The sequence below is a fragment of the Ostrea edulis genome, chromosome 1 (assembly GCF_947568905.1).
Source record: "Ostrea edulis chromosome 1, xbOstEdul1.1, whole genome shotgun sequence".
In the NCBI taxonomy this organism is placed as follows: Eukaryota; Metazoa; Mollusca; class Bivalvia; order Ostreida; family Ostreidae; genus Ostrea; species Ostrea edulis.
In genome coordinates this window covers 70,645,256-70,658,428 of record NC_079164.1, presented here as the reverse complement: position 1 = coordinate 70,658,428, position 13,173 = coordinate 70,645,256, and the positions used below count along the sequence as shown (strand labels likewise).

Below are 13,173 nucleotides of genomic sequence, written 5' to 3'. Positions count from 1 at the left end.
TGATCTAGATAGACAATAGATAGATAGACAATAGATAGATAGATAGACAATAGATAGATAGATATACATGACATGTACGTAAATTTCTTGATAAACAATACCCTTTCACATGAAAGTGCTGGATCTCTATAAGATAGATACCCATATAAATTGCGTCAATGAAGTTAAATCTAATGAATATAAGGGATGTTTGTATTATGGAGTATAAAACAATGGATTTGCTTAATTTACTCAGAATACTGTATTGTCTGTATGTAGGACTGCTTACTGAAGTGTGATGGCAATTTACTTTTTATTATCATTGTTTGTACATGCACTTGAGAATCTGTGATTATCTGGACACTTCTGTACGGTATATTTTTAGGCATGCTTCATTTGGCAGGAGATAAAACAAGTGTTCAGTGAAGGCCTGTACATGTATTTCTGTACGGTATATTTTAGGTATGCTTTGGCAGGAGATAAAACAAGTGTTCAGTGAAGGCCTGTATATGTATTTCTGTACGGTATATTTTTAGGCATGCTTCATTTGGCAGGAGATAAAACAAGTGTTCAGTGAAGGCCTGTATATGTATTTCTGTACGGTATATTTTAGGTATGCTTTGGCAGGAGATATAACAAGTGTTCAGTGAAGGCCTGTATATGTATTTCTGTACGGTATATTTTAGGTATGCTTTGGCAGGAGATATAACAAGTGTTCAGTGAAGGCCTGTACATGTATTTCTGTACGGTATATTTTAGGTATGCTTTGGCAGGAGATATAACAAGTGTTCAGTGAAGGCCTGTATATGTATTTCTGTACGGTATATTTTAGGTATGCTTTGGCAGGAGATAAAACAAGTGTTCAGTGAGGGACTGTATGACTACTTTGATTCTCTGTATAATTACTTGGACGTCGCCGTGCTCACGCTTTACTTGTCGTCATTCACCTTGAAGTATGTCTGCATATGGAAGGTAAAAACTTAGTAGGGAAGATAGATTCCTATCAATCTTTGAAGTTCAGATTTGATTTCTTAAGATTTGGAATTCAAAAAATCGTTCAAAAAGTTGTTAACATAAATGATGCATATTTTGAAGGAAAATTCCCGTGATAAATGATAGAATTTTGGATTATTGACTTGATCGTATTAATACTTTCAGGTAAATGTAGCTTTGAAATACTTTGAGGCTCGTGATCCGTGGGAGAAGTTGTTAAGGAGTGATCAAACAGCTGCGAAACAGATGTACTGGATTATAGCAGGTGAGCACAATATCTGACGTGTGTATCACGTGACTATTTATTAACTTTATATTTAAAATGTGCGCGATTTGTTTGGTGGTTTGTTTGTTTGTTTTTTGGGATTTTTTTTTTTTTGGTCATAACTAAATTACGAAAAACAATTTAATGTCAATGCTTATAAAAAATTCTACGCCATACATGTAATTTTCCTGGTAAGATACAGATGTCTGTAGCTCGTTTCTATCTGGAAAATAACGTAGCAATACACCGCTGAATAATTTTATAACTTTGTTTTGCTATTGTTGATACAAGTATTACAAATGTTATCTCACATTTAGGAAATGTTAACTGTAGAAATAGCAAGGCAAGTACATATATAACTGTAAATATTGAAGAATGGCAGTCACTTTTGTAAATGTTGAAAACAAAATTTAATAATCATTGTCTAAAATATGTTACGATATGTAGCAAGTGACTTTTTATATTTGTGTTATAAAATTATACTTATTTATAGGTCGCCTGAAATAAAAAAAAATAAAAAAAAAGTCACTTCCTATACAACCTCCTAACAAAATTAAGTAATGAACAAAAAATCTACTCTAGAGTAAACTATCAAAGAAGAGTGAGAAAAATTGAATTATAAGATAATGGAAGAACTGATGTTGCGTGAGAGAATTTTTATTGCATGGTACTTTCTTTTGCCTTCTTAGCACCAAAGAACAAGAAACGTGATTCTTGTATTTTATCATAACCAATAAATGTCATGACACTGACGTCAAAGTCTTGGATATTGAATTTGCATGATGTAGTATATCACAGTAGCAAATTAATATCAAGATCTATCGACGAATAGGAGCATTCCATTAATGAAATAGATTTTACAAGCTAGAGCAGACAGGGATATTACCAAAAGGGAACGGGTGGGGGGGGGGGGGGTAAATCTCAAATCGTAAAATTCATGTAAAACACATCGAAACAATTAACTGAATTTACACCAGTCAAATATATGTATGAACCATCGCACATTTTACTATTGTCCATGTCACTAGATATCAGTTCATATCGATTGGTCTCCTTAAATTTCTTCAGGCGTATTAATTATCGAAAGTATCCATATGATTGGTTTTGAGATGAATTTTAGCTATATCCCAAGTAGTACATATGTATATAGGCTGTTATTAAAACTCAATTTGATATAGATTCTCAAACGTTACTTCATTAAGGATTGCTAAAGACCTTGTCTATTGATTAAGGATTTTATAAAGCTTGTCTTGTCACTAAGTTGGAAAATAACCAAAGATATGATTTGATTAATTAGTGAAGATGTATCCTAAGAACCACTACCATCAGGTCAATAAACACGTATGTTAACCATCAAAAGATTATCAGATGTAGTGAATGAAACATCGTTCTGTAGTCGTCGATAGTTTTCTGCTTAGATTACAAATCTAATTTGTTTACTTAAGAAGTAATTTCATTTTTATACCCCCATTGACGACGGGACGTATTATGGTATACCTCTGCCCGTCTGTACGTCCGTCTGTCTGGACCTTGTTGGCAAAATGCAGAATGAACCGTAAGCTCCAGGATCTTGCAACTTGGTACATTGAATCACCTTGATAAGAAGAAGATGCCTATTGTTTTTCAAGGTCAATGTCATAATATCAGTTAATAGGAAAACATTGTAGGCACAATACAGACCAAACGATTTGAGCTAGGATCTTACAACTTAGTACATTTAATCACCATAATGAGAAGATGATGATTATTGTTCTTCAAAATCAGAGGTCAATGGTCAAGGTTGTACTTTCAGTTTATAGGAAAACCTTGTAGGCGGAATACAAACTGAACTATGTGGACTAGGACTGTCAAATTTGGTACACATACTCCTCATGTCAAGTGGAGGGTGCCTAATGTTCTTAAAGGTCAAAGTATCGCTAAGTAGGAAAACTTTGTAGGCAAGATACAGACCGAACCGCTCTGGCTAGAACCGTAAAACTTGGTACACATACACCTTATGCCATGGGGAGGATGCCTATTGTTTCTCAAGATCAAAGGTCAATGTTGTAGTATCACTTAGAAAAAGAAACTTGTTTTTGTTTTCCATATTTTTTCCCTGACGAGTACAGGTATTGCCCTGAAATTTTGTCAATACCTCCCTCTCAGAGAAATACACAATCAGTTCACATTTCAACTTGATTGTTGCTCCATGACCTACTTTAGGTCTAAAAGTAGGTCAAATAGTTTTCTGGATTTTTTCTTATTATGGATACAGATATTGCACTGCAGATCTAACGGGCGTATTTTGTACTGTTTGCGGTACTCTTGTTGAAGATATATGAGGGTATGGACTGTATTTGCGTCACGCAGGCTTACTTCATAAAGCGCGGTAGCTTCATGAAAATCATGCCGACATTAAGCGTTGCAGTTTATACCCTCATGTATTTTCAAAACTGAACATTTTACTTTCATTTCTGTCGGAATTCTCAGTCGTTAAAATAGTCGCACTATATTTATCAGGTAGTTCTGTATTGTTTACAACTGCAGCACGTTCATGAGGAAATGCCCACCATTACAATTTGTAAAGATATCAAAATTGTAAAGATATCAAAGACAAAACTATTGGAGATGTAATTAGTGTGGACAATATTCACTGCATTAAATGACTGTGCCTCGAATATGAGTATACTATGGAGACTAGTGCTCGGTCCTTCACTCTCGTGTCTCGAGACGTAATGAATTAATGGTAATATAGAGTTCTCCGTTACATAAGTTATTATTCTTCAAAACGTCTTTTGAATATGTATAAACCGTGTTACATGTGCTTATGGGAGTTCAAAGAGGTAGGATTCATCAAGAAGGAAAATATTGATCTATCGACCGTCAGATGGCAAATAAAAATACTCTAAAGTAAGGAGGTATAAATTAACAACTTTTATTGCAGATATCAAACAGTTTCTAAATACAAATACAACATGTATCTTAGGTACGTGTAAAAAAAAAAAGTATGGAAAAAGATGTTTTAATTGCAGTGATGTGCAATTGTCCTTTCAGATAGATTTTACTGGGACTCTTTAGATCCCCACAACATAGCGGAAGGATTGTTTGCCATCGCAAATGTTATCAGTTTCACCCGAGTCTCTTACATCTTACCAGCCAATGAAATGTTCGGTCCCATGCAAATCTCTATAGCGCGAATGATGACGGTAAGTATTGTCAATATAATGCATTTGCAACATTTTACAGGTACAAATCATATTCCCTTCAGGTATCTACAGTTATGTGCATTAATAGTCCATTCAAGATGTTGTTGATCATCTTAAAATTGAACGAATTGTTTCCAGACGTATGCTACAGAGCACAACAACTATAGGCGTAGTGTATGTAGACCTATCCTATGTCGTTGTCTGAAGCGGCTGTAGGCGTATTGTCTGTTGACCTATTATATGTCGTTGTCTGAAGCGGCTGTAGGCGTGGTGTCTGTTGACCAGACCTATATCGTTGCCTGAAGCGACTCTGCCATGGACTACAGCAATACGTCTTTATCATTATAGAATGCATATTGACACGAAGCCTCGCTTTGAAAGTTTATTCCATATTTGTATCGTTGCATCCAAACATCTAATACATACTGGTATATATATGTAGCCGATCTTTCTCTCAATTCAAGAAAACAGGCCATGATACTTGATGGAGTATCCAGTTACAATCTGTTGGGCGATGATGGATCCCTCCAGAAAAAAATATTTCTATTTTGATAAGTTGCAAAAGAATAGCTTTGAATACAATGCCTCTGATATTGTCTTGTACTATCGGTATCTGATAAGGGACACAAAAATTTATATTTCTTAAACATACCTGGAACAGGCGCCACCATCTTATCAGACAGGTTTCAGACCTAATCAATCAATTTAAAGGATTTTATTTCTTAAAAGAATTCATTGGTTTATAAAACCTGAATCGGTAGTGATGCATTTATCTAACACAAAGAATAGTTATCTTTGTTTAACAGACTATTGGGTGCAGCATAAAGTTTGGCAATAATCAATCAATACTTGAATGGTGGTTGTCAGAATTATTGTTTAATGTAAACTCTAATTATAGTGAGTGTGACTGCTTTACATATTTAAAAATCCTTACCACTTGTAATTTCATAATATGTGAAAGAATATTTATTTTCCAGGACATTATGAAATTTTTAGCTATTTTTCTGGTGATTCTGATTGCCTTTATGGTGGGTCTACACAACCTTTACTGGTACTACCCAAAACAAGTTCGAGAGAAAGTAGAGTTTATGAAAAACAACATCACGGTGCGTGCAGAGGAAGCCTTTGGAATGTAAGGATGTGTCATAGATAAAGTCTTATTACTATGTCAATAAATCATGCAAGGAAATGTGTTTTATAAATAATATTTACATTTGCAACTGTTTTCTCCTACATAACACTATTACGAGCAAACGTATTTATCCCTGCATAAATCCATTACGGGGTCATCAGAGGTCACGGCTGTGCGTATGAACATACAATTTGTTAAAAGTAGGTAACAGGTACTACTTTTACTAAGGCAATACACATCTAGCAATCGCTCTCACTTACTTACAGAAATCTATCAATAGATGAAATCAACATCACAAAATGTATTTACGGTTTTATTTATATTCCAAGCAGTGGACTTTCATCCATAATTGATAAAAGCATTTCTGTAAACAATATTTTACTATTGTATGTCTAAAATTTCATCTGCTACAACTTCACCCTGGTCATCGGTGATGCGGAATTGTACCTACTGCTAGACATTAGGCTTTAGCAAAAAGGTCATTCACAGGATGTATGGCCGATAAGTCTTCAAAGTGCATTAATACCTACACACACACTGCTTCCGTGCCACAGCAGAAATAGGTGATTGATGTCGGTTTCCAAGTTTATGTCGGGACATCGAAGCAAGGCGTCGTTAAAAACCTATTACAGTAATTTATCGAGTCAAAAGAAGCGTTCAGTGAGCTCATGTTTGTCAACAATTACATATCCAAATCCAAACCGTCCCTTACCTTCGTGCAGTTCCACATTCTCTGCAATGTTCAGTTCTTTCCGGAGATTCATCTGAGCTGCGTCCTCTGTCCTATCTATAAATGATTTGCCTACACCTGACGACGACGCCCCCCCCCCCACCCCCGCCCCCACCCTCGGTCTTCAACGTCTTTCACTTTTCAAAAGTGAAAGCGCATCACAACTGTAAGTGTACGTAACATTGCGCCCCCCCCCCCCCCCCCCCCCCGTTTAAATTATAATTCCCCCACCCCCTAAAATTAGACATATGAAAGAATTTCCCATTATATACTCCCGAGTTAATGTATAAGTATATGTTGATATACTTGCTTTCTAGCGTCTTAATAATTAAGACAGTTCTTCATTTTATGGAACTTTGTTTTGTGTTGTCGTCATTTTGAACATCTATGACGCTTCGTTGTGGACGTCAACAATTTGAAATGTATGGAAACGTGTTGTTAACACAATTCAGCAATATTACCGACCAAAAAATGTAAATATAAGTAATAAGGTATCATTTTAAAATATTTATCGGGATATAAATACGGGTTGGTTCTTGATCAAATTTTCCATAAAGCCCTTCGGGCTTTATGGAATTTGATCACGTGACCAACCCGTATTTATATCCCGATAAATATTTTAAAATGATACCTTATTTCTTAAGTAATCAATATGTAATCCCCCATGTTTTGTGGTCGGGTATGGGGTTATCAAAGTGCTTACTTACATGTGCGAATTGTGATATCAATTCATGAACATATTTATAATGTTTGTTATGGTTGTACATCGTTTCTGTTGCTCACTCCCGGGTTTTACATAGTACGTAACGTGTCAACAAATTTACACGTGTTGAAATATCCTGATATTGTAACTGTGAGTTCAATTGGGACTTTAATGAATGTTTGAGAGATTGAGTTTTAGCATATAAGTGTGTTTGGGAAGAATGTTATAAATCATTAAGACAGCAGTTTGATATTACAGGGATATAACACGTGAATAGTGCGCAGAAAATAGTGCGCAGAAAAGCCTGCACCGTAAAACGAAGATTTTATTAAAGAGTGAATCTGCAGCCCCCAGGATTCTCCCAATTTTCTCCGAGAGAACTTTGTTTCTTATGCTGCCTGTCATACGACTATTGTTGATATAAATGCTCATGCTTTTTATAAGATACAAACTATGTATGGACAATATCCGGAAAAGATTGGCCAAAATATCAAGTATATCTTTTGGTATAAAAATATTGATTGTGACCAAGGGACCGAATCGTGTTCGAATTAAACTGGTAAGGGCCTAAAGGGGGTAAACACTAGGTGTCTAAAACCCAGTGTGTATAGGTCTATCGGGGCTTTTTAGCATATTTCATTATCAAACCTAATATGTTGTACGGTGTGACCGTTGAGACGAGCGAAGCTCATTTTATAAAACATCTTGCAACACGACTTTTATCCGCCTCTTCATTTAACGCGGGAAATATAACGCTCTTGATGTAAACAGTCACAAATTGTGACGTCATATTAGCTGCAATTTTTTCTTCTTCTTCTCTCCAACCAAGCAAAAACAAAATGTTTTAAGCTTGTCTGCAATTTAAAAACATTTATGGTACTTTCTAAACAATTTAATTATTTTAATTAATGAAGTATACCGCAGTGACGGCGACATTTTTTCGGAAGCATTATGGGTGATACTCATCTTTTTTCAACTGATGAAGAGCAAATCACGTGACTCATATGTGTAATCATTGGAGCGAGCTCGTCGCGTCGCTTCGCGACGCGAGCTTCGCTCGCTATGAATAACAAATTCAAACTGATATTTCTTCATTAAGCGAAACAGTCTTCGTGTTCAGTAAACACTTTTTTTTTTAACCTCATTCAAGACACTGGCTATAGTAGTAGTTGATGTGGTGCAGAAAAACTTCATATTTTTAAAATCCATGAAAAGATTTATTTTATAACACGGATGCTGATAGTTTATCAAGTGCACGTGTTTTTGAAATGATGACAAGTGGCTTTTACTCAGTTACAAACTTCAATGGAATAACCATACCCCCACTGAATTTTGAGGAAACATTCATATATCATGTTATCCAATTTTTCATCCGTATTTTCTTTCAGACCGGATAAGACGGTTCGGACAGTATTCTGGTCCCTGTTTGGGCGAGGGGACGCAACCATTGTAGAGTTGGATGAATTTAATCATATATTTACTCAGTATGTTGGATACTGGATATTTGGCGCCTACAACTGGTGCAGTGTCATTGTACTGTTAAACATGCTGATTGCAATGATGTCCAGGTCATTCGAAATCATCCAGGTAAGAAAGTCGATTGAAAGTATCACAAGAACTTTGTTTCATTTTACTTATAATTTTCTTGCAATGAATATGGAGCTTAATCTTACATAATATCTGATATTTCACTTCTTTGTCTCAACATTGTTTCTATCGTTCTATACACAGTGTGAATGTAATGAGTGCAGAAGTGCCCATTTTACTGTGTCTTTACAGGAAGACTCGGACACAGAATGGAAGTTTGCCCGCAGTAAGTTGTACATGGACTACATTAAGTCAGGTGCTACGTTACCCATTCCCTTCAACATGATTCCCTCTCCAAAGTCTGTATGGAAACTGTGTTCTCGAATAGGTAAATGTTTCTGTAAGAGTGAGACAGGGGATCTGAGACCACACCCGGGGCGGATCAAAGATGTGGAACTCTACGCCAACAGTCCAACAGCAACGGTGAGCTTTCTTATCATTGTATGCAACTACGCGTCTCCATAAGATTGAAAGATGTGTATCAAGCGGTGTAGTAACATCTCGCAGTAGAAATAACCAAGTTTTATTGTTTGAATTTAGTCATCTGGCTGGGATAGTTCTCAGACCTCGTACCAAGCAAATGGTATAAAGAGATTCCGGGAAAGAATGCAGACAACCAATGGTTTTGTAAGAAGTGACTCAGAGCCAAACTTGTTCGAGGAAAAGCTAACTTACAAGGTACGACAAATACCACTAGTATTGGATGACCAATTTCTTCATTAAGCTTGTCCTGATGATTTTTTAAAAATATATATTTGAGAACTCTTACTTCCGGAATCATTAACGTTGGTGTACAGTTGATCAGTTAAAAAATAATGATTGTAAATACATGTATATGTATTTTCAGAGAGTTATGAAGAGGATTGTAAAACGGTATATATTTGACATGCAGAGAGAAAACGATAACAATGACGGTAAGTGGCAGTGTTGTAACATGTGATCTGGTGTCTTGCTATGTCTTGTGCATCTCAATATATTTCGAAATGTATTTTTATCTTTTTTCCCTTCAGATTTCGACGAAATAAAACAGGATATATCCAGCTTCCGATACGAAATTTTAAATCATTTACAATCTAGAGAGCAGGAAGGTAGACAATGCCGTGAAAAGATGGATGTGATGGAGCAGAAAATGAATCACCTAATGAAACAACAAACATTGCTGCTCAACAGTCTTAAAACAACAATCAGTGTAGACATTAATCAAAACGGTGGAAATCCTAATGACGTTAGAAGAAACAGTGATAACATTGATAACATATTAGGTTTGACAGCTCCCCCATTGTCAGAAAGTGCTTATTCTTCTTTAGAAGAACCATCAGGTGAGGATGAGTTCATCCAACAACTGTCTCAATCTAGAAACCAGTATTTAGAGGACATCCCGGAAGAGGAAGGGACGTCCCACCGGGACAGTCGTCTGAAGGTCAGATTGCGCTCTGACAGTCAGGACACTAATACGTCACCACGATTGTCACGTCAGCAATCTCTGGATGACGAAAACTACTCTACAGAAGATGTAATCGTTAATGTAATGGATGAAAATGACGTCAAAGGTTCTTTTGATGCGAAGCTGTGATATAAAAACGAAAGTGGTTGTTGAATGTTTGGTTGTGTTTGTTGAAATCCTCAATTTGTTGTTGAAATATTTCAGTATTTTGATGTTGAGATTCTGTTTGTTGGAAGAAAATCTATTTTCCATTTCACGAGGAAACAGTGACCACAGGATTTTCTTACTATAAAAAATGTAACATAATTTGTATAAATTCATATTTATTTCATTTGAATATAATTTGAAACTATTTTCCGCCAGATCATCTCTTTACACCATTAATCATTTCAGTATTCCATACTTCTACAAAGGAGAAGATGAGCGGTTGATTTTCTTTCAATCCGTCCAGGTATATACATGTACCTTGACCTTTTGGTAGGATTTATTTCAAAGTGGCAGGGAGGCCTTGAGTGAGGAAAATCAATTTTGGCGATGCGTTACTTTTAAAACATCTGATGTTGATTCATTTTATTTCATAGTACAAACATTCCGTTCGATTAATTTTCTTTCAACTCGGCATGACAAGGTGATAATGAAATGTAAGGTCTTGGATTTCTGTTCGACCGTAATTTTGTAAATACTAGTATATATTCAACATTGAATATGGATTATCTTTTGTTGGACAAGAATCACCAAACATTTTCAGCAAATTCAACTTGGAAGGATGGGCTGCACAAATTTCACACCTCGGATCATTTAACGTGTTTATTTGATGCATTTTGAGGGTGCGTGCTGCTGCCCGAAATGATGTCACAATAAACATATTATTGATATATATGCATATCAAAGTCATTTTTACATCAAAGCTTTTAAAACATCATCAAGCATTTTAATGGTGCCATCTGACGTGTCTTGAGTATCAGGGGATAGTGTCGAACTCTAGGTCCAGGTCAAAAATGAAAATAGTAAATATTTGATGTGCAACAAGAAGGTGTCACCATGATTCCTAACATACAGATGGGTGAAAATACGAAATATACATAGTCAGTTGCTTGAGAAATTCAGATAAAAAAAAACCTACATGGTCCATGAAAAGCTGAGAGAGAAGGTGGGTGACCCGGATAAAAGGTAGGTATTTAAGAAGGGCAGACAGAGTTCTTGATGGTGCACAATGTCTAAATCCCCTCGCATGGTACTCTAATAGGTTTTAGCTCAAATGGAAGAAGATTAAAGCGAGAAAGGGGCACCTGCACAGATCATATTTGTGCACCAGTATTGACATACAAGGAAAATATGAATTTCCATTTGCCTGTCAAGACTAGACTTTGATACATACCCCCTACCCACATGTTCCGGAACCAAACCAACTGCCACCTTGGAAGTTAAGAGTACTCAACAACCCAAACATAGGTCACATATTGCAAATTTTGATTTGTGTCTGAATCACATTTCGCAGACCGGAGAAGCATTCTGAAACTGAAGATGATCAAACCTTGTTGGATTATGTAGCTTAGCTAAAGAGCGTATCACAAGTCAAAATTAAAGGGATTCTTGGCGACATCTTCAGTTTTGGGATCGGATCTTTCATGTTTGTAAAGGACAGTGCCGGGTTGGGTGAGGTTGATTATATAGAAACATATTCAGTCATTATTTGTGGATTAAGATGCCTGGGTCAAAGCTCCTTTTGTTTAATGCAAACTAGCAATGTATCCACTAGTATTCCCGTATAAAGGCCGCTACATCGTGTACTTTAGTACATGTACAAACTTTTTATCAATGTCTCCAAAATGGATAATCATCATAGGTAGAATTTCAGTTCGTAAGAGAATGTTTTTGAATTGATATGAATATGTCTCAGTCGACGTTCACCGAACGGCGATGTCGTTGTAATCATTCCACTGTTAAAATAAAGTTTAGAAATATTGTCCATCATGTAGAAAGATGTTTGGAAGGCATTCATACAAGAAAGTTGTAGCCAAAAGTGCCTATGATCAGATAATTGTCTGTCCTATTATCCACGCATTATCGGGATTATCTCATACGTTTTCCCTCTCTATGGCGCAGAACTCCCCTAATAACTACAAGTAGTATGGTCCATATGCAGATTCCTTGTCTAATGTTCACGTCAAGTATGCCTTTCCGGAAGACTTGAATCGATTGAAATAATACAATTATTACTAAAATGCGAATTGGAAAACAATCACTATAGAGCACCGTTCATCAAATGGCAGAAATACGTATGCCGATCGCCGAGATTATTTGGAGGAAGATGAAGCCTTAATGAATATATCCAAGAGCCTATAATATTCATACTTACAATGTACTTGATTTTTATCTTTTAATTTTGTTACTAACATTACGTATGATAATCAGTACGGGAAATTGTTATTTCCTTAACATATAAACATAATCTTACATTTCAAACTTATTTCTTAAAATTTGTCATAAAAAAATCATAGTAATGGCCATCAAATTGATCAAATAGTTCAGTTAGAGCTATTTTCCTTGACGATGTTGTTTGTATGAGATGTGTTACACAATAAAGCAAGGAAAGAAAATTCAATGAACCATAGCATTCATCAGCAACCTAATGTCGTCATATGTGTTACTTATTAAACAGTAAGATTGTTAATCATTAAGAATTTGTAAACAACGTTGAAGATACCATTGTAAATATATTTCATCTACAGCCAGTATCCGTCACACCAGTACGTTCAATTCAAAACCAACTGTATGATATAATTGTAAAAGAGACGAGTCACTAGAATTGTCCGAATGACAGAATCATGTTCTAAAACTGTATTAAACTGTTTGACTTTCATCTGTGTTTCGTCTCGAATTTCTGTGCTATCTGTCCATACTGTGGTTTGGGAACACGTGTTTTCAATGCGTGTGACATGGATTGCTTTAACCGAATAAAGATGGACTTCATACAATAACTATTTAACCTAGATTCCCTTCTAAAAAGATTGATTCTATTAACACGTATTCTCCAATGTTTTGTGAAGAATCGTTGTAGATTCAATATTGTCAAAAGATAAATCTTTGACGATCATTGATTGGACAACACCACGAATGTTTAAATTTAGCTCATTCTCTGTTAAGAATTAAGC

General features: G+C 35.7%; 1 protein-coding gene across 4 annotated transcripts in view; it reads left to right on the top strand.

Annotated features, from left to right (window-relative positions):
* The window catches only part of LOC125683255 (short transient receptor potential channel 7-like), a 94,003-nt gene extending 83,110 nt beyond the window's left edge, over window positions 1–10,893 (top strand). For all 4 annotated transcript variants that reach the window (XM_048924211.2, XM_048924221.2, XM_048924232.2 and 1 more), the window contains 9 exons: window positions 812–951; window positions 1,138–1,237; window positions 4,271–4,422; window positions 5,400–5,554; window positions 8,376–8,574; window positions 8,767–8,997; window positions 9,115–9,252; window positions 9,422–9,488; window positions 9,585–10,893. In XM_048924211.2, the coding sequence (XP_048780168.1) occupies window positions 812–951; window positions 1,138–1,237; window positions 4,271–4,422; window positions 5,400–5,554; window positions 8,376–8,574; window positions 8,767–8,997; window positions 9,115–9,252; window positions 9,422–9,488; window positions 9,585–10,147 (1,745 nt within the window). In that variant the 3' untranslated portion in view covers window positions 10,148–10,893. The remainder of the gene's footprint in view (window positions 1–811; window positions 952–1,137; window positions 1,238–4,270; window positions 4,423–5,399; window positions 5,555–8,375; window positions 8,575–8,766; window positions 8,998–9,114; window positions 9,253–9,421; window positions 9,489–9,584) is intronic.
* Window positions 10,894–13,173: the final 2,280 nt, after the last annotated feature.